Raw genomic sequence first — 21288 nt, 5'->3', positions numbered from 1 at the left:
TCCATATGAAGATTTGGTCCTTCAAACCTATAGTTTTTTTTATGTCTTCATCCGTAAAATAAGCTTGTCAAGTACACTTAAGAATAACTTTTTTAAAAGTTACATCTTCAAGAATATGATCCTCCGACCAGAGCTTCTTCTTTAAACGGGCGAACATTAAATATCTTTTAGTTTATTTTCCAGCAATTTGATTAAAAGTTTTGGTCCATCGAACTTTAACCATGTTACTTAACAATTTCGCCTTGTCGCATCGATCATCATGCAGCCATTCTATTGATGTTTGCGGATGAATATTAAGAGTCTTTGAGTTGTTGATAGTAATCAGTCTGTTTTGTACATAAAAACATTTGGTCCTTCGATCTTATATATCATTGTATTATTTATTTTTAAAGAGTGCGGACAAATACTAAGAGTGTTGGGTCGAGTTGGTGGTGACAATAAGTCCGTTGTTTACATTTTAAAATTTGGTCCTTCGAACCTATAGTTTGTTTTTAATGTCTTCATTCCGGGAATAAGCTTGTTAAGTTCATTTAGAATAACTTTTTTTCTCTTTCGCATCAATCATAATGCAGCCATTCTTTTGATAGGTCTAGAGATGGTTAAGTAATCAGTGTGTTATATACAAGAAAAGATTTGATTCTACGATCTCATAAATTGCTTTATTATTTGTTATTAAAGAGAAATTTTTAGATGAGTATGAGATGAGTATGAAAGAATACTAAGGATGTTAGGTAGTTCGTTATTTCCATTTTAAGATTTGGTCCTTCGAACCCATTGGTTGTTTTAATGTCTTCATCCGGTGAAAAAGCTTGAAATAACTTTTTTCTTTCGCTATGAGATAATTAAATGTTAAATCTTCAAGAATGCAACATATGGTCCTTCGAACCTAAGTTCTTAAGAGAATTTTTGTTTAAAAAGTTATTGAGAACATTTTATTTTTGTTATTGCTTCATATAATGAAACACACTTTTTTGAAATACATATTTTTTTTTTTTGGGAAACACTGAATTATTTATATATATTTCTTTTGTTATTTAATTCAAGTATTTTTTTTGTAGTTGTTGTATAGATATATAATTAAGTTTATATTATAGTTATTATATATATTGTTTATTCATTTTTATATGTTATATTTGAATTATACAAAAATATTTAAGTGATTTACTTAAATTACAAGATACGTTCTTTTTAAATTGTTTATATTTTGTTGTAGTTTTTTTCTTTTTGCTTTAATTACGTTCTTTTTTTATGGTTTTATTTTAAAGGGATTATTTTATATAAAATTCATTTAAAAACAACAAATTTTTGTTTAATAAAAACTAATAATAATAAAGTAAACTTTAAAGAAATTTAAAAAAAACTGAGATTTAATAATTAATAATTGAATTAAACAATTGTTAAAAAATATGTAGATTGCAATTGCAGCAAATAATTATAATAATAAAAAAAAACTTAAAGGATTTATAAGGACTTCAATAAAAAATGAAGCGAAATTGTTAGAAATTAAAAAAATGTCTAAAGAAGAGTTTTATGAAATAAAATTTGAAAAAAAAAACTTAAAACAAATTTAGAAATAAAAGCCAAATAAAAACAAATTAAAAGAAAAACTAAATAGAAATCTTTTACAAACTTTTTATCAAGAGAATAAAAAAATTAGAAAAACGAAAAGTAGAAAAAAACATTAAAAAACTCAACAAGAATGAATATTAGTCACAGCATTATAGAAAATTTCTATTATTACTATAATATTTATAAGATATATAAAATTGTTTAGAAGAAAATTAAAAAAAAAAAATAGAAATAAAACCTCAAGTTTCTCTTAAAAAAAAACAAAGAAAACACAAAGCCTGAGAGTTTTATAGACAAACGGTAATCATCAACGTTTTTCCGCTTTATTGCTAAGTGGCACCGATAGACGTGTACGCAATGTATGAGTGGTAGAACCGGCTGTTGTTTTACCCGTTACCAATTTAGTATTGCTGTGCTGATTGTTGTTGTTGTTATTGTTGTTGCTGTTTTCTAAAGGAAGACCAGCTATAGATTGACGTCTAGTGGCTACACGTTTTCCAGTTAATACATTTGCATTTACAGTTGAATCCTGTTGTTTGGCATTTAAAACATTACGAGCATTGTTTGTGTTTGTGTTATTATTATTATTGTTGCTGTTGTTGTTGTTGTTGCTGCTATTAGCATTGCTATTATTATGGGCAGTGTTATTGCTATCATTACGCTGACGTTTCGAGGCAGGTTGTTGTGTATCTGTGTTGAGTTAGGGTTTGGTAGTTAGGGAAGGGTAAATATTTTAGTTTTAAAGCAGTAGAAGTGGGAAAAAATTATAGTTTTGCTATTTTTACTTAAAAATTATTCATTTTAACAAAAGTTTTTAACTTAAATTAGTATAATTTTTAAATTTTAATATTTTTTTTAAATTAACAAATTGTAAAGAAACAGTGTTGAACATTCGCTAAAATTCGCCTTATAGAATTATTGCAAAAATGAATGTTTTCTTATTGTTTTTATTAGAAATTATTAGGAATTCGCCTTATTAAAATTTTCATTAAAACGAATTCATCTTAAAGAATTTTCATTATAAATGAGTTTGCCTTTGTTTTAACGAATTCGCCTTATAAAATTTTTGCATAAATTAATTTGCTTTAAAGTTTTTATCATAAAAACCAATTCGCCTTATTGAAATTTTCATAGAAACTATTTCGCCTCATTGAATTTTCTACGGAAATTAGTTCGCCTTAAAGAATTCTAAAAGAAATTAATTTGTGTTAGTGAATTTTTCATAGAAATTAATTCGCCATATTGAATTTTGCACTAAAACGAATTCTCCTTATTTAATTTTCAATAGAAATGAGTTTGCCTTTGTTTTAGTGAATTCGCTTCATAGAATTTTTTCGAAAAGTGAATTCGCCTTATAAATTTTTTGCAGTAATTTATTTGCCTTATAGTTTTAAGCATAAAAAGTAATTCGCCTTATTAAATTTTCTATAGAAACTAATTCGCCTTATATAATTCTTAAAGAAATTCACTTGTTTTAGTGAATTTTCTGTAGAAATTAATTCGCCTTATTGAATTTTGCATTAAAACGAATTCGCCCTGTTGAATTTTCAATAGAAATAATTTTGCATTTGTTTTAGTGAATTCGCTTTATAGTATTTTTCAAAGAAATGAATTCGCCTTAAAGTATTTTTGACAGATGTTAATTTGTTTTATAGTTTCTATCATAAAAATGAATTCGCCTACTGAAATTTTCATAGAAACTAATTCGTCTTATAGAATTCTTAAAGAAATTAATTTGTCTTAGTGAATTTTTCATAAAAACAATTTCGCCTTTATATACATTTTCTTAAAAACGAATTCGTCTTTTTGAATTTTCAACAGAAAGGAGTTGGTCTTTGTTTTAGTGAATTCGCTTTATAGAATTTTTCAAAAAAATGAATTCGCCTTATAAAATTTTTTCAGTAATTTATTTGCCTTATAGTTTTTAGCATAAACATTAGTTCGCCTTATTGAAATTTTCATAGAAACAAATTTACTTTATTGAATTTTCTATAGAAAACAATTCGCCTTGTAGAATTGTTAGAGAAATGAATTTATTTAGTGAATTTTCTATAAAAATTAAATCGCCTTTTTACAATTTTTATTAAAACTAATTCGCCTTATCAAATTTTCAATATAAATGAGTTCGCCTTTATAAATTCTTACATAAATAAATTCGCCTTAGTAAATTTTCTGTTTAATATATGAATTTCTTATAGAAATGAATTCGCCTTAGTGAGTTTCATATAGAAATAAATTGGCCTTATTGAATTTTTCATAGAATTTTACATTCATACGGAAATGATTTCGCCTTATTAAGTTTTTCGTGAATATGAATTCGCTTTATTGAATTTTACATAGAAAAGAGCCTGTCTTAGTGGATTTTCATAGAAATGTATTCGCATTAATAAATTTATACAGAAATGACTTCGCCTTATTAAACTCTTACAGAAATGTATTCGTCTTATTGTATTTTTTAAGGAAATTAATTCGGCGTCGTGAATTTTCCATAAAAATGAATTTGCCTTATAGTAGTTTTGGAAGAACAAATTCAAATTTATATAGAAAATAATTTGCCTTATAGAATTCTTATAGAAATGAATTCGCCTTAGTTAACTTTTTATAAAAATGAATTCGCCTAATTGAATTTGTCGTAGAAATGAATACGCCTTATTGAAATTTTCTCAAAAATGAATTTGCCTTAGTGAATTTTCCATATAAATGAATTCGCCTTAGTGAATTTTCCACAGAAATGAATTCGCTTTATAGAATTTTCTTGAAAAAAAAATCTCATTAATTAAATTTTCTAAGAAGATGTCTTCGCCTTAATTGAATTTTCTAAAGAGATGTCTTCGCCATAGAGAAATCAGTAGAAATGAATTCGCCTTAGCAAAATTTTCCATAAAAATGAATTCGCATTATAAAACTTTTGTAAAAATGAATTCGCCTTGTTATTTTTTTTACAAAAATGAATTCGTTTTATAAAATTTATGCAGTGATGGATTCGCCTTAATGAATTTTATAGAGAAATGAATTCGCCGTATTGAATTTTTCATATAAATGAATTCGCCTTATTGAATTTTTCATAGAAATGAATTTTTCATACAAAAATGATTTCGCCTTATTGAATTCTTCATAGAAATGAATTCGCCTCATTGAATTCTTCATGGAAATGAATTCGCCTTATCTATTGCTTACATTAAAGAATTCGCCTTGTTGAATTTTTTACTGAAATGAATTCGCCTTATTGATTTTTTGATACAAAATAAATCGCCTTAGTAAATTTCAACAGTAATGAATTAGCCTTAAAGAATTTTCCTTAGAAAAAAATTCGCCTTATGGAAATTTCCATAGAAATGAATTCGCTTTATAGAATTTTCCACAGAAATACAATTTTCAACACTGTTTCCCTTACAAAACTTTGCTTTGTAAATTTCCTAATAATTTAAAACCTCAACTTAAAGCTAAAATAATAATTAAAATATTCAAACTCATACAATAATAAAATAATAATAATCACTTTAAAATAATAGATGAAGAACCACTAGTACTAGAACAATTATTTGTATTATTATCATTATTATTATTGCTAAACTCCTCAGGTGGCATTGGCTTTGCCACCACAACCTCATCGAAGTGATGATGATGTTCGTGTATTTTAAAAACACTTTTCTTTTGTTTTTTATTATCATCATTGGCAGCACCATCAACATCAACACTATTATCATCTGCGGCAGCAAGTAGATTTTAAATTGGAAAAATAACGTTTATATATAGAGATAAAACAATAGAATAGAGAACAAAAAATTGTATTTGAACAAAAAAACACCAAATTATTAGAATTTATGTTTTAAAAGAAAAGCCAAATGTGGTTGATTGATAGTTTTAATTTTGATTGAAATGAATTTAGAATTTTGTTACATATTTTTCTTTTAAATTGAAACATGATTAAAGATGATTTGGGGTAAAGAGGAGATAATGATGATTTCTTATAGCTTAAAGATGTTGATGGATGGTAAAAATGAAAACAACGAAGAAGACGTCGAAGAAGCTTTCTGTTTTTTTGCCAAAACCAATTAAATTAACCTATTTTTTTATACAAATTATGATTAAATGATTACATGTAAAACATGATTGTGATACTTAGTTTATGTTTAAAGTTAAACTTTTGTTTTTGTTGTAATTAAAAATTAAAAAAAAAGTGAAATTAATAATTGAAAAGTTCTAACTTACCCCTTGTAGAAAGTCTTCTTTTAGCTGCTTGAGTTTTATTGTTGTCTGTCTCGCTTTTAGTTTTGGCTTCTGATTTTCTATCACCATTTGCCGTTCTCTTTAAACTATTGGATTTCTCTTTGGCATCATCCTCCTGAGTAGCTGACTTGCGTGCTACACTTTTACCATTGCTAAGTTTTTCTCCAGCAGCACCATTTACACTGCCGCCATTAGCATTAACACTAGAACGTTTAACAGCAGTAGAAGTACGTTTGCTAGGTGGCTGCATAGAGTTTTTAGCATCACTGGCTTTATCACCTTTACTTTCGGCCACTGCATTATTAGCATTTGTTATTGTTGGCGCTACAGGTTTTTGTGGTGATTTGAGTTTTTGTTCATCTTGTTTATGTATACCCACCTCTAGCCAATATTTTAATTGAGCCTCACGTTGTTTAGACATCATTTCTTGTCCATCACGATATTTACTCAAAATACCCTGTAGTTTTTGTACAGTTTTATATAAAGTTTCTGGTGATACTAGACCATAATCGAAGAGGGAACACATGTGTAAAATGAAATTACGATAGATATTTTTACGTATTATCTCATGGCCATTGGCATCAAGAAACATTTCACAGGCCAAAGGTAATTGACAATCACCCACATAGCCATGTTTCATGACATGTAGATTCCATAATTTCATTAGCTCTTTTTCGCCCTCATTGACATCAGTGAATTCATCAATCATTTGTATGGTCTTTTGACGCAACCATAAGGGATCACTTTCACCTTCCGAATCGATATCGAGTTCTTTGGGATGGACTGGCAGACAGGTTTCGGTGTGATGATAAAGTCTGGAAGGAAGGGGGAAAGAGGAAAAGAAATATTAGAATTGAACAAGAATACAACAAGAACTAGAACAGATCAGAACCAAAACTAGAACAGTACGAGAACAGAACAGCACTAAAACAGAACTAGAACAGAACTAGAATTGAACTAGAACAGAACTAGAATTGAACTAGAACAGAACTAGAATTGAACTAGAACAGAACTAGAACAGAACCAGAACAGAACTAGAACTAGAATAGTACTAGAACATAACTAGAACCGAACTACAACAGAACTAGAACAGAACTGGAACAGAACTAGAACAGAACTGGAACAGAACTAGAACAGAACTAGAACAGAACTAGAACTGAACTAGAACTGAATTAGAACTGAACTAGAACAGAACTAGAACAGAACTAGAACAGAACTAGAACAGAACTAGAACAGAACTAGAACAGAACTAGAACAGAACTAGAACAGAACCAGAACAGAACTAGAACTAGTACTAGAGCAGAACTAGAATAGTACTAGAACATAACTAGAACCGAACTACAACAGAACTAGAACAGAACTGAAACAGAACTAGAACACAACTAGAACAGAACTAGAACAGAACTAGAACAGAACTAGAACAGAACTAGAACTGAACTAGAACTGAACTAGAACAGAACTAGAACAGAACTAGAACAGAACTAGAACAGAACTAGAACAGAACTAGAACAGAACTAGAACAGAACTAGAACAGAACTAGAACAGAACTAGAACAGAACTAGAACAGAACTAGAACAGAACTAGAACAGAACTAGAACAGAACTAGAACAGAACTAGAACAGAACTAGAACAGAACTAGAACAGAACTAGAACAGAACTAGAACAGAACTAGAACAGAACTAGAACAGAACTAGAACAGAACTAGAACAGAGCTAGAACAGAACTAGAACTAAAACAAAACTAGAACAATACTATAACAGAACTAGAGCAGAACTAGAACAGAACTAGAACAGAACTAGAACAGAACTAAAACAGAACTAGAACAGAACTAAAACAGAACTAGAACAGAACTAGAACAACTAGAAGTAAAAAAAAACTAGAACAATACTATAACAGAACTAGAGCAGAACTAGAACAGAACTAGAACAGAACTAGAAGAGAACTAGAACAGAACTAGAACAGAACTAGAACAGAACTAGAACAGAACTAGAACAGAACTAGAACAGAACTAGAACAGAACTAGAACAGAACTAGAACAGAACTAGAACAGAACTAGAACAGAACTAGAACAGAACTAGAACAGAACTAGAACTGAACTAGAAATGAACTAGAACATCTTAACAACCCAATAAAATTAATACTCACCTATTATGACCCGTTATATAAGGCCTCTGATTACTCAAATCATCTTCGTCCAAAACCAAAAACTCATCCAAACATGTCTTCTGTCGTCGTGGACGACAAACCAATAAATTCGTAACACTAGTACGACGTACGGGACCACACGTACGTGCAAACGAACAACCCGATGGTCCGGCTAAATCATACGGCGAACCAGCATATGAACCATCATATGAATCATTTATGGTAACATCAATTCTAGCACCATTTTGAGCAGCCGGCTGATAAGTGAAATTAAATCGTGCATGACATAATTTCAAATGTTTCAACAGTGAATACAAACGCATACAGTCTAAGCCGCACCAGGGGCAAATGACCTCTTGTGTGTATTCGGTCTGTTGACGGGTATTGTTGCTGTACAAAAAATTATAAACAATTTGTATTTTCTCGGTTTTAGCTAAGGGTTTTGATATGGTGTTTGTGTTGTTGTTGTTGTTATTATTAGATGTGCCATTATTTTTGGTTGTTGCTGTAGAGGAAGTCGTTGTCGATGACATATTTGTTGCTGTTTTCAGGCAATTATTATTGTGATTTATTTGATCATTGTTGTTGGTCGTATTGGTATTCTCACAATCAATGCCATGGCTTAAATCGTTAAATGTACAATAGGTATCCATTTCAGTTAAAGAGATTTCCTTGGGCAATTCATTGGCCGACCAGGTTAAACGAAACTTTAAAGTTGGATATTGACTGAAGACATCAAATTTCATAGTTATTGGAATGTAATTATCGGGTAAAGTTTCCCAGCTGCGTTTCTTTGGTGAAAATGATTTAATACTTGAAGAATTAAGCTCTTGTAAAGCGGCCTCATAATCACCCTCGGGTATACAGCCGCTATTCTTTTCATAAACGATTAATTCACAGCCATACAACTTAGTGGCAAGTTTAGAGCGTTTGGTGGGAGTGTCTGAAAATGTAGGAAAACATTATTAAACTGGTAGTTTAAAGAAAATCTTAATTTTTAAATTACCCTCATGACCACCATTAGCTATAACATCTTCCTGTCCGGCGGGCTTAACTTTAATGCGAAACAATAGTTTATAGATGGTGTGTTGATCACCCAATGGATGTATAGATTGAGCAGGTATGGAAATGGCAGTAAATTGTTGCAGGTTATCAACAGGATTATAAATAACACTGGAACTGTAGGTCTGTTTAAAGAAAAATTACATAAATCTTTTCGCATATTTCATAAATCCCTAAAACTTACCAAAATTTCTTGAAAATCTGAGGTACTATCTTTACGTTTACTTTTGGTTATTTTATACAAAGTAGATTCCACTGTCACCTTATCACCCGCCTGCCAGGCATGTTCTCCACTGGCTGCTTTCTCAAACAAACCATTATAAATGATATTAAGATAATTATTCGACAAAGTTTGACTTTTTTGTGTTAAAACATCTAGCATGGTGTTAATTTTGAAATTATTACGTTTGCGATGAGTACGAGACATGCGTTCCTTCATATAGCTAAGAGTACGTTGCAAGAAAATAGGACTAGTACCGTGGCGATTACGCAAAAAACGATAAATTTGTGTGGGTTCTAAAGGTATTTGATAAAAAATTATATAAATTATGAAAATTATTAGTGAAAAAAACTCAGAAAACCTACTTTCAAAAGCCTGCAAAAAGAGTTCCTGCTCTTGCTGGTGGCTATTAAGTTTAGTTTGTTCTGCTACTGCTGCTGCTGCTGACGCCGCCGTAGCTACTGTAGTTGTGCCAATGGCTGTCATTGCTTCAGCACTATTACCATTTACTGCATTTTGCTGTTGTTGTTGTTTATTGTCCACTAATGTGGAATTGTTATTATGATTGCTATTATTATTATTGTTGTTGTTACCATTTAAGGCAGCAGCAGATGCCACAGCATCTTTTGTTTCTTTTTCACGTTTCTTTTGCGGTGGCATTTTCTTCATATTTATTTTCTTGGTATTTTTTGTTTTTTCGTTCTTCTATTCCTTTTTCGCACTTCTTACACCAACGCTACGCCGCTGCTGCTTCTTTTTCTTCTTGTTCTAGCTAATTTTCACACACAATCTCTTTTCCAAACACACTCACTGCTATAAAAACATAAATTTTCTTTTATTTCTTACAATTTTTTTTAACTAAACTATAATTTGCACTTTGTTTATTAGTTATTTTAACTTTTTAAGTTAATTAATAGCAATTTAAACGAAAAGAACATGTGAAAAAATAAAATTTTATACGGCGCGAAAATTTTTCACACGCATTTATGCAAAGTTTACTTTGTTGTTTTATCAGAGCCCTGCGCCGACAAATATTAACGGCTTCGCCGACTGACATTAAATATTTTGGTGGCGGCTGAAAATCGACTGTAAGCCGGCTAAGTTCTTTTTTAACTTCGTTTAGTTTTTAAATTTTCAACGATTTTTAATAAAAACGGAATCCGAGAGATTAGAAACTGGGATTTTGGAAGCAAATATATTGTTTATAACAACATAACAGAGCAAGCACAAAAGTTGTGTGAGAAATTATTAATTTTATGAATTATTATGAACTATAAATTTGAAAATGTCTTTTCTAAATTGAAAATTTTTATTCGAAATAAAAAATTCAATACAAAAACTTCTCTTTGGAATTGAATTTTCTATTTAAACTTGAAAATTTTTATTCATAATTAAAATTTCTTTTTAAATTATTTCAAAAATTATTATTGCAACTGAAAATTTCTATTCGAAATTTGAAAATTTTTAATCAAAATAAACATTTTTATGCAAAATCATAAAAATGAAAATGTTTTATATGAAATTAAAAAATTCTATTCGAATATGAATAGTGTTATTCAAAATTGAAAAAATCATTTTAAAATTGAAATTTTCTATTCGAATTTGAAAATTTTGATTCGAAATTAAAAATTTCTGTACGAATTTGAAAATTTCGATTAGAAATTGAAAATTTCGATTCGACTTTGAAAATTTCTATTCGAACTTGAAAATTTCGATTCAAAAACTTCAAATTTTTGAAAATTGTAATAATTTCAAAAAAAAAATTGTATGAAATGAATATTTTTATTGTTTTTTTATATGAAATTGAAAATCTCTATTCGAATATGAATAGTTCTATTCAAAATTGAAAAATTCTATTTAAAACTTCTATTCAAACTTGAACATTTTGATTCGATATTGAAAATTTTGAGTGGAAATAGAAAATTTCCATTCGAACTTGAAAATTTCTAATCGAACTTGAAAATTTCTATTCGAATATGAAAATTTCTATTCAAACTTTAAAATTTAGATTCGAAATTGAAAATTTCTATACAAACTTGAAAATTTAGATTCGAAATTGAAAACTTCAACATAAAAACTTCTATTTCAAATGGAATTTTCTATTCAAACTTGGAAATTTATATTTCTATAAAATTTTTTTCAAAATCGCAGTTTTTTGTTTAAAATTAATTAAAATTCAATATTTTCTTTGTAAATTTTCTTTTCTTTTTATTTATTTAAAACAATTTAATGTAAACACATGATTATTTTATATTTCAACTGTTAAAATTTACAAAATATTGCTATAGATTTAATTAGTTCGGTTTTTTTACAATAAACATTATAAAAATTTATTACACAAATTAACAATTTTACACAATATGTGTAAAATATAATAATATTTAAACATACAGTGAATTTTGTTTAAAAAATATTTCAAATATTTTAAAAACATACGGTTATTAAAGTTAAAAGATATTAAAGAAGTCGGGGAAAGTCTACTCTAAGAAAAATAGATGATCAATGTGCTGTTTTTGTTTTTCAAAAAGTGCTTAAGTTAATTTCGAAAAAATAGTGTGTAGTCTAAAAGTTAGCTTAATAAAAACAATAGATTACAACCCCAAATAGAAAGTTTGAAACCAAATACAAATATTAGATAGAGGTTAAGTTAAAAAAAGGCCTTGTTTTTTTGTTAAATTCTGTTTTTGTTTTGTTTTTTTTCAATTTGTACTAAATTTATTCCTCAAATGAGGGTTTACCCTCAAAAGTACAACCACTACGTTGTATGATTTGTGAAGCGGCCCAAATGCCACAACGTATGCACACATCAAACGGTTTCTTTTGTACGTATTGTGACAAGAAGCCACCAACAAAGGCATCACCAGCACCATTCGTATCGACCATTTGTTCACGTGACAATTCTTGTACAGGGAATTCTTCGATTTTACCATTACGGAAGAGTAAAACGGGTAAATGTCCTTGAGTTATAATGACTATACGTTCACGTTGTGTATTCTCTTTGGGTAGAGCGACTAGTTTATGACCGATTTCTTTAATGTCTTTAGTTTCCCAACCTTGTTCATTGGCAAAAGTTTCAACTTCTTGTTCATTGCCGAAAAGTATATCGACATAGGGCATGGCAGCCATCATGGGTTCTTTGAAGAATTGCGATAAAAAGGGAGCGCTTAAGTTCATCATAAACATGCGATTATGTTTGTGAGCATGATGAGCCACTTCCATAATACTAGGCGGGCTGACGGTAAGGAAGAAACCCTGCAGAAGACAAACAAAAGTTAAAATATAATAAAATTAAAAATTTCCTATACAAAACTCACGGATATATAATAATATTCTGCATTATCTAATAGTTTCTTATTCTCAGGCTTTTGCAAATGTTCAATGGTAAAATGATTGGCAGCTGCCAAATTGGCACACAACGAACGATGAGCGTCTGTGATTAAAACACCACAGGTGCCGGTGGGAGCCTCTTCGGTATATTGATATTTAACATTTAAACCCTCATTGGTGGCTTTCTCTTCCAAAATCTTGGCATACTCATCATTGCCCACACAACCAAAGAAGGTAGCAACTTTAGGTTTTTGCAACAGCCATTGGCAGACCCTTAAAGAATTTTGCACTGAACCACCAGCAATAAATTCAGCCTTATACTTATCCATTAGCTCTTTGTACAATGGCATATGTTTCTCTTCGGCCAAAATAGCATCATTAGGTTTGAGACCATATTTCTTAAGAAAATCCTCATCGACAGTGGCGGAAATGTCGAGTAAAGGATTGCCACAACCAACAAGAATGCCTTCTCTGTAAAAAAAAATGGAATTAAAAGTGTTTTCTGGTGGATTTATAAAAGTTTTACTTAATGAACTGCATGACTGCTTGTTTGGAATGATAATACAAAAATTTTGTTTTCAATTTAAGTTTCTATTTTAGATGACTTTTAATGATAAAGCTATACGTGCTCATCAAAATGCTTGTTTGCTTCCTCTTAATGGAAATGTTATTAGAATATTATTAACAAACAGTGTGCCTTATCTTTATAGAGTTTTTTTTGTGGCTGCTTGACGCTATTACTTGCTTGTTAACTTGATGCTTTTTTTTAACAGGCAGGGGGAAGATCACTTAGGTCATATTGTTTATTAACATTCTAACATACAATTGAGAATTATTCACGAGTTTTCAAGGTTGTTGAATATATGGAAATACTATAAAGAAAGTTGTCAAGCAAAATAGTGGTCACCAGGTTCATGAAATGAGAGACAAACTTCTCAAGCGGATTATTGATTAGTTAGAATCAAATAGATAACAAAAAGAAGCTCCTTTAATGTCCTTTAATACTTTGCATGCCTTAACATGAAAAATGGTAATAGATTGCGTGCTAACAAACATTCCGCTTCCTTTCTAAATAAAATTATTTGCCCATAGCAGTCACAACAAAACTTCTAACTCTTTCCATTTTCATAACACTAATTACTTTTTAATACTCTTTTTGTTGTCACAAATAGATAAGAAATTTCTTTTATAAACTTACTTTAAATTTTCCATTATGTAAATATTAGTTTTCTTTTGTAAAATGTGCTTGTTTTCTCCAAATAAAACAAAACTCTTAACCACCACAGTTGACGTTTGTCTAATGACTAAATAATTTTGAGCGTATTGTTGCAAAACGTGTTTGTAGTGATTTGTTGTTAATATATTTTATTATTAACTAGTTTAATTGCATTATTTTTTATGTAGATTGTTAATACAAACGAAAAAAATATGTACACTTTACGCTGCCCACCGCACCAAACAAAAAAATGCTTGTTCTTTTCAAAACGAAAATTAATCAAACAGCTGTTTTAGCTGTCAAACGCGGAGCACGTTGTTTTCGTTTAAGACAAAACAACAACAACAATATAGCGGTTGTTTTGTATTATAAAAATAACAACAAATATTGTTTACTGATAAGAGTTGCCAGTAAATTGTAAAAAGGTTGCCAGTATGTTAAAAATATTAACACTTAACACAGGGTTTGACAATTAATAATAATTTTGGAGATTTTATGGAATAAAGATCAATGTAAGAGAAACATTTAAAATTAAGGTAAAAATTATATATTATTTTTAATTTTCAAATATACATAGTACTAAAAAGCAAAGTTTTGTCTGGAATATTTATTTTATACAATCTGATTGTAGTATACGAGTGATTTAATTGTGTAATTTTGAATAAAAAAAGTATTTTGTTGAAATAAAATAGTGTGTGTACTAATTTTAAATGTTAATTTAAATTTTAAATATGCATTTTTTAATTTACTTAATTCTAATAATTAAGCGATTATTAATTTTAATAAATATGGTAGCCTTAGCCTTTAAAAAACTGCTAACATTTACAACTGTGTTAAGAAATTCCTTGTCTAAATGATAATGTTGCCAGTCTGTCATTATAAAATATTTTTAATTTAACAAAATTTATTAAAAATGATCAATTTTAAGAAAAAATTACATTAAAAAACATTAATATTATAACAATTTTTAATATTTATCAATTTATTATAGATTTTTTATACTTATTTGTGTTTATAACAAAATAAAAAAACTTCCAGCGATTTTTTTGTGTGGTCGTGTTGCTTTTTCTATACGGCAACTTTGTTTTACTGTTGAGAGCAAAGAAACAAGAAGAACAAGATTTTGTCGCTCTTCTTTTTGGTTCAGAAATTTTTTTTATTCCTACACATATATACAGCAGAAGCGGTTTAATTTTATTTTCTTTAGAAAAAATTAAAATTTTATTTGCTTTTAGGAGAAAAAAAATAATTTATAACTTTTTGCCATACAGTAAATAAAAAAATATATAAGAATTAACGTTGAAATATAAAATAAAAGTGAAAAGCAATAAGAACACTAAAACAAGAGGAACAAAAAAGTTGGCAGAAAATTTGCAAATTTAAAATTTGATTTAAAATATAGAAAATTTTAAAGAAAAGTGAGTATTTTTTAGTAATAAATAATAAAAAAAGTGATAAAATTTATTAAAATTACATTAAATTGTTAAGAGTTAAAGTTTTAAAGAAGTATTTTTGGAATGTGAAAATGATGTGGATGTTTGTCTAGAAAATGGCTGGGTTTTTTTTTTTTTTTTGCTTAGTGAGTGTTTAATGTGGGAAAAAAAAGGGTGGGGACCCCTTGGTATATTATAACATAACCAAATAGCGATTGTACAGCTAACGTTGATGCTGTTGTTGGCAAAAAAACATTTACTGACCACAAATGGAGCAGCGATTGGGGTTTTGTTAAACATTTAAGTTGTTGTTTGGCTGGGATGCTTTTGTTTCGTAGCTGCCTTTTAAGGTTATTTATTGTTTTCCATTTCGTTGAGCAATTTGCATTAGCAACAACAAAATTTCATATTTTTTCCAAGTTAAATTTAAAATTTCAATCACATACAATAATTACGTGCGTTTGTCAGTTTGTTGACTCCAGTAGCTATTAACTGTGTGTCTTTTCCTTGTTTTGTCTCCATCAACCATGGGTTGGGGTTGTATGAGCAGTCAGCCAGTCAATCATCTCCTTTGTCTGCTAAATATTTCCCTACCCACATTTAATTTTCTTGATTTTATTTTATTTTTACTCTTCAACCGGTTCATTATTATTTAAATCATATTGTTGTCTTCCCTTTTTTTAAATTAATTTATTTTTCATTTATTTTTTCTTTTTTTTCCTGTTGTTCCTCTTTCCCCTTTTGCCTTTTTAGTCATTATTTTTATCATAATAATTATTATATTTTGTTGTTGTTTTTATTAATTCTCTTTTATTTTCAGTAGGTATTTACCGGTGCTTTTTTTCTTGCTTTAACATTTGCTTGTTGTTGTTTTGTGATTCATACTTTTATTTTAATTGGTATTTTCTTGAGTAATTTTTGTTGTTAGTTTTTTTAAATTTGGCAACTCTAGTTAAACTTGTCATTCATTAAATTGTTATTGTTGTTTTTTTTATATTCTATTTGCGTATTGTTTTGTTATTGTTGTCTTCTTATTTTTTAAGTTATTAGTGTGTGTTTGTGTTTTTTTAGTTTTTCTTTTGTTTATCAGGTCAAGTGCAGCTTAAATGGGGGGTCTTTTTAATATTGTTGTAGTTGTTGTTGTTATTAACAACTTTGTTATGTTTGTTTAATGTTGTTGTTATTTTTCTTAAGGGTATCATTTTCACACTTTTTTTGTGACTTTAGTAGTTGTTATTGTTTTTAAGTGTCAAGTTTTTTTTTTGTTTTTGCTAAGCAGCAAACAAAATGGGGGGAAATTTGTCAGTGTTTTGTTAATGAGGTGTAAAAAGTTTGTTAAAAAAGCTAAGAATATTAAATTATTATTAAAATATCAATTAAAAAACATAAAGAGGAAGTGAAATAAATTAAAGGAATATAAAAATAAATGAAAATTAAAGAAATATGATAGTTTTTTGTAGTTAAACAAGTAAATAAAGAGATTTTCTTGAAACCTGAAAGGAATTTTGTGAAATTTATTGAAAAATTAGATTTAAAGTGTTTAATTTTGTTAAAAATAATTTAAATCTAAATCATAATAAAGGTTTATACATTTTAGGTAAAAATTTAATAGATTTTGATAACAAATTGTGACAAAAACTAAAGAATTTTTAAGTTTATGATTGTTTGTGTGTTTTGCATCAAAACTTGTGGGCAAATTGTGGCAAAATATTTAATAATTTTATATAGTCTATAGTCTAGTCTATAGTCTAGTCTATAGTTTAGTCTATAGTCTAGTCTATAGTTTAGTCTATAGTCTAGTCTATAGTCTAGTCTATAGTCTAGTCTATAGTCTAGTCTATAGTCTAGTCTATAGTCTAGTCTATAGTCTAGTCTATAGTCTAGTCTATAGTCTAGTCTATAGTCTAGTCTATAGTTTAGTCTATAGTCTAGTCTATAGTCTAGTCTATAGTCTAGTCTATAGTCTAGTCTATAGTCTAGTCTATAGTCTAGTCTATAGTCTAGTCTATAGTCTATTCTATAGTCTAGTCTATAGTCTAGTCTAAGGTCTAGTCTATAGCAAAGTCTAAGGTCTAGCCTATAGCAAAGTCTAAAGTCTAGTCTATAGTCTAGTCTATAGTCTAGTCTATAGTCTAGTCTATAGTCTAGTCTATAGTCTAGTCTATAGTCTAGTCTATAGTCTAGTCTATAGTCTAGTCTATAGTCTAGTCTATAGTCTAGTCTATAGCCTAGTCTATAGTCTAGTCTATAGTCTAGTCTATAGTCTATAGTCTAGTCTATAGTCTATAGTCTACTTTATAGTCTAGTCTATAGTGTAGTCTATGGCCTCTTCTAACTTCTAGTCTATGGCCTAATATATAGTCTAGTCTATAGCCTAGTCTACGGTCTATAATCCGGATCAAAATGTGTCCTCAGTTCTAAAACAATCTTCTAACATCTAAAGTATTAGATTTAGATTCTATAGATTCTCTGAGCAGTTAGCTTATTTTAGTTTTGAACATTATTTCTTACAAAAAAGCAGTAATCAATCATCACTTCTAAAAATGGTTAAAACCACAATGGTTATAAAAATAAAATAGAAAAAACTCATAACATTCATAATAAAACTATAAAAAAGCGAAAATAAAAATTTATCATTAACAATAAGATTTTATGGGAAAAATTAAAACAGACAAAAATAAACTGAAACATTTAGAGATAAATTGAAATAAATTCAATTGAAAAAAACAATTTCTATTTAAAAATTTCTTATTTTATGCTGTAAATAAAACCTTTAAACATTTGCTATAACTTTTTCTTGTTTACAAAAACAAGGATTCAAAAGGGAAAAGAAAATGTTTAAAAATCCATGACAACCCATTAAGTGTGTTCATAATAACGATGATGATGATGATGATGTCGTAAATTTTTGTATTTGAAACACAAACACCTTACAATCCTTTAATAGACAACCACAACGAAAAAATCTATATAACTGTATGTATGTATGATTGTTTATAGCAATACACTTCATTATACAAAATAGGCGTAACAAAATAATACCTCCTAACTACCTTTAGACATACATATATACAAATTCAGCATATAATCGATATTATTTAACATATGAATATTAAAAAAACAGAACAGGAAAGAACTACAAAAACAAAATTGTTATAAATAACTAGAACAAAAAAAAAAAAAAAAAAAAAAAAAAAATATTCATATCAACTGATAAACAACAGCAAAAATATTTATTAAATTGGTATTTATTTTGCATTTTTTTCTTTCTGCTTTAATTTATTGATAAGCCAACGCAGACATACACACATATAAAGGTATTTCTTAAAAAAACAATAATTAAAAATAAATAAAAAACAACTTTAAAAGGGAAATTTTAAAATTTTATCAATTATAGTTAAATAAAGTACTAATTCAGTTAGCTGAATTGTTAAATTTAAGCTTAATTTATAAAAAACATTTAGTTTTTTATACTACTAATCTTATATATCTATATTCAGCTAGCTGAATTGTTAAATTTTAACTAAATTTATATTAACAAAGACATTATTACACAAATTATTACAAATTTACTATATTCAGCTAGCTGAATTGCTAAATTTATATAAATATTTAGTTTATTATACAAATAATTTAAAAATTTCTATATTCAGTTAGCTGAATAGAAATATTTCAGCTAAATTGTTCTATATAATTAGTTTCTTAAACAATTTATCATAAAACTTCTATATTCAGCGAGCTGAATAGCTTTCATAATTTCAAATTTATATAAATTTTTTCTTAACTAAGCTCTTAAGTCCAACAAAATTCTAGCTGTAGCTAACTGTAGTCTATAGTCTAGTCTTTAGACTAGTCTACAGTGTAGTCTATAATCTAGTCTATAGTCAAGTTTATAGTCTAGTCTATAGTCTAGTCTATAGTTTACTTTATAGACTAGTCTATAGTCTAGTCTATAGTCTAGTCTATAGTTTAGTCTATAGTATAGTCTATAGTCTAGTCCATAGTCTAGTCTATAGTCTAGTCTATAGTCTAGTCTATAGTCTAGTCTATAGTCTAGTCTATAGTCTAGTCTATAGTCTAGTCTATAGTCTAGTCTATAGTCTAGTCTATAGACTAGTCTATAGCCTAGTCTATAGTCTAGTCTATAGTCTAGTCTATAGTCTAGTCTATAGTCTAGTCTATAGTCTAGTCTATAGTCTAGTCTATAGTCTAGTCTATAGTCTAGTCTATAGTCTAGTCTATAGTTTAGTCTGTAGTCTAGTCTATAGTCTAGTCTATAGTTTAGTCTATAGTATAGTCTATAGTATAGTCTATAGTATAGTCTATAGTCTAGTCTATAGTATAGTCTATAGTATAGTCTATAGTCTATAGCATAGTCTATAGTCTAGTCTATAGTCTAGTATATAGTCTAGTCTATAGTCTAGTCTATAATCTAGCCTAGTCTATAGTCTAGTTTATAATCTAGTCTATAGTCTAGTCCGTCGTAGTTTATAGTCAAGTCTATATAATCTAGTCTGAAGTCTAGTCTTTTAGTCTCTCATTCAAGAGAATAGCAATTTCTCTTTTACTTAAAATACTCTCTTTTTAAAGAAAACTTTCTCTTAAATTGCGAAAATCTAATTTAATTTTTTCTCCCTCTCTTTCCAGGCTTAATTTTATTTTCTCGTTTTATATTAAGTTAAAAGCAACACAAAACTCCACTATGTCTGCCGATGCTGAAGCTGCAAAAAATGAGGTAGAACATCACGAAGAGGATATTCACGATGCCAACTACCAGCCACCACCAGAAAAAACTATTGAAGAAATAATGGCAGCCGATCAAGAAGATGAAAGTTTAAGACGTTACAAGGAAACTCTATTGGGAGAAGCACAAGCAGAAAAAATTATTGTCGGTAAGAGAAAGGAAACAAAAGTTAATTGTTTTGTTTACTCTTTAATAATAAATATATTCTCTTTCAATTAGAACCCAATGATCCCCGTAAGGTTATTGTTAAGAAATTAGCTTTGGTTGTGGAAGGACGTGATGATATGGAATTAGATTTAACCGGTGATCTAAGTCAGCTTAAAAAGCAAGTAAGTTTTCTTTATAAAACAAAAATATAAAAATTTTCAAGTTGTTGTGAAGATATTAATGAAGTTTTCTCTTTTTTTTAGGTTTTTGTTATTAAAGAAGGTGTTCAATATAAAGTACGCATTGATTTTATTGTTCAAAGAGAAATTGTTCACGGCCTTAAATATGTACAAAAGACTTATCGTTTAGGTGTCCCTGGTAAGTGTTTAAATAGTTTTGTTTTTTGTTGTTTTCATTTTTTTAACATTTTCATTTATTTATGCTTAATAACCCTCTTCTAACTGTTGGCTTGTTTGTAACTAAAATACTTTTATGTTTTCCTTGTTATGTTGCATTTTTTCATTTAAAAGTCCAAAGTTTTATAGTTTTTAATTCAGTTTATTATAACAACTGTTCAGTTCTTGTTCAACTTTATTATTGCTCTCCAAAAATGTTTACTGATTCGACTGCTTCCAATATATTTTGTGGCCTGTTTGCTGTTTCGTATATTTTTTTAATTTCCATTATTATAACCGTTTTAGTTATGTGCTGAGAAAATGATTTTTTAAAAATATTAACCTGCATTTTTAAACTTTATCTTTCTAACATTGTTCTATTTTAAACAACTAATTTATTTATTTATTTTTTTTAACTCAATGTTTGTGTTTGTGTCTAATTATTTATGTGTGTGTGTGTTTCCTTAACAAAAAAACTAAAATTAACAAACTACTAACAACTAAAAGAAATAGCTGGTAAGATATTTCAAATTTAACTAAATCCGCATTGGAATTAAACAAGAAAAATGATAAAGAAAATAGACAATAAATCTAACTATAATCCGGACAATGGACTATAAAGTGGATTGACGTCAAGGCTATACATTACACCAAACTGGAATGAAGACTAGACTAGAGACTAGACAAGAGAATAGACTAGAGACTAGACTAGAGACTAGACTAGAGACTAGACTAGAGACTAGACTAGAGACTAGACTAGAGACTAGACTAGAGACTAGACTAGAGACTAGACTAGAGAC

The 21288-nt window shown here is 28.4% G+C and overlaps 3 protein-coding genes across 5 annotated transcripts; 1 reads left to right on the top strand and 2 right to left on the bottom strand.

Moving 5' to 3' along the window:
- Positions 1-1375: 1375 nt before the first annotated feature.
- On the bottom strand, positions 1376-10242 carry LOC111681911 (polycomb protein Su(z)12). Of its 2 annotated transcripts, none has more exons than XM_023443812.2 (6): positions 9592-10240; positions 9191-9522; positions 8951-9131; positions 7945-8887; positions 5782-6614; positions 1376-2259 (listed from the first exon to the last, which is right to left on the bottom strand). In XM_023443812.2, the coding sequence occupies exons 1-6, from the start codon at positions 9893-9895 to the stop codon at positions 1877-1879; spliced, it is 2976 nt and encodes a 991-aa protein (XP_023299580.2). In that variant the 5' UTR covers positions 9896-10240; the 3' UTR covers positions 1376-1876. The 2 variants fall into 2 exon arrangements, with proteins under 2 accessions (XP_023299580.2, XP_046807778.1); XM_046951822.1 differs by lacking the exon at positions 1376-2259 and adding an exon at positions 3028-5276 and having other exon boundaries at positions 9592-10242.
- Positions 10243-11458: 1216 nt separating this feature from the next.
- Positions 11459-14050, bottom strand: LOC111681915 (adenosine kinase). Of its 2 annotated transcripts, none has more exons than XM_023443817.2 (3): positions 13752-14050; positions 12541-13024; positions 11459-12478 (listed from the first exon to the last, which is right to left on the bottom strand). In XM_023443817.2, the coding sequence occupies exons 1-3, from the start codon at positions 13763-13765 to the stop codon at positions 11942-11944; spliced, it is 1035 nt and encodes a 344-aa protein (XP_023299585.2). In that variant the 5' UTR covers positions 13766-14050; the 3' UTR covers positions 11459-11941. The 2 variants fall into 2 exon arrangements, with proteins under 2 accessions (XP_023299585.2, XP_046808789.1); XM_046952833.1 differs by lacking the exon at positions 13752-14050 and adding an exon at positions 13080-13227.
- Positions 14051-14926: 876 nt separating this feature from the next.
- LOC111681917 (rho GDP-dissociation inhibitor 1) lies at positions 14927-20569 on the top strand. Its single transcript, XM_046953109.1, has 4 exons — positions 14927-15187; positions 19850-20094; positions 20166-20275; positions 20357-20569. The coding sequence occupies exons 2-4, from the start codon at positions 19905-19907 to the stop codon at positions 20552-20554; spliced, it is 498 nt and encodes a 165-aa protein (XP_046809065.1). The 5' UTR covers positions 14927-15187; positions 19850-19904; the 3' UTR covers positions 20555-20569.
- Positions 20570-21288: the final 719 nt, after the last annotated feature.

Source organism: Lucilia cuprina, chromosome 5 (assembly GCF_022045245.1).
Source record: "Lucilia cuprina isolate Lc7/37 chromosome 5, ASM2204524v1, whole genome shotgun sequence".
NCBI classification, from domain to species: Eukaryota; Metazoa; Arthropoda; class Insecta; order Diptera; family Calliphoridae; genus Lucilia; species Lucilia cuprina.
The sequence above is the reverse complement of the archived record's forward strand: the minus strand, read 5'-3'. Positions and strand labels throughout refer to the sequence as shown.

What these genes read in the sequence shown, in the direction of transcription:
- LOC111681911 (XM_023443812.2), bottom strand. Translation starts at nt 9,895, where the DNA reads ATGAAGAAAATGCCACCGCAAAAGAAACGTGAAAAAGAAACAAAAGAT. An exon ending in CTTTTTGCAGGCTTTTGAAA is followed by an intron (nt 9,523 to 9,591) that starts GTAGGTTTTCTG and finishes AAATACCTTTAG; the next exon opens with AACCCACACAAATTTATCGT. An exon ending in AAGAAGACTTTCTACAAGGG is followed by an intron (nt 2,260 to 5,781) that starts GTAAGTTAGAAC and finishes AACTCAACACAG; the next exon opens with ATACACAACAACCTGCCTCG.
- LOC111681915 (XM_023443817.2), bottom strand. An exon ending in CAGAATATTATTATATATCC is followed by an intron (nt 12,479 to 12,540) that starts GTGAGTTTTGTA and finishes TGTCTTCTGCAG; the next exon opens with GGTTTCTTCCTTACCGTCAG.
- LOC111681917 (XM_046953109.1), top strand. Translation starts at nt 19,905, where the DNA reads ATGTCTGCCGATGCTGAAGCTGCAAAAAATGAGGTAGAACATCACGAA. An exon ending in AGCAGAAAAAATTATTGTCG is followed by an intron (nt 20,095 to 20,165) that starts GTAAGAGAAAGG and finishes TCTTTCAATTAG; the next exon opens with AACCCAATGATCCCCGTAAG. An exon ending in TAAGTCAGCTTAAAAAGCAA is followed by an intron (nt 20,276 to 20,356) that starts GTAAGTTTTCTT and finishes TCTTTTTTTTAG; the next exon opens with GTTTTTGTTATTAAAGAAGG.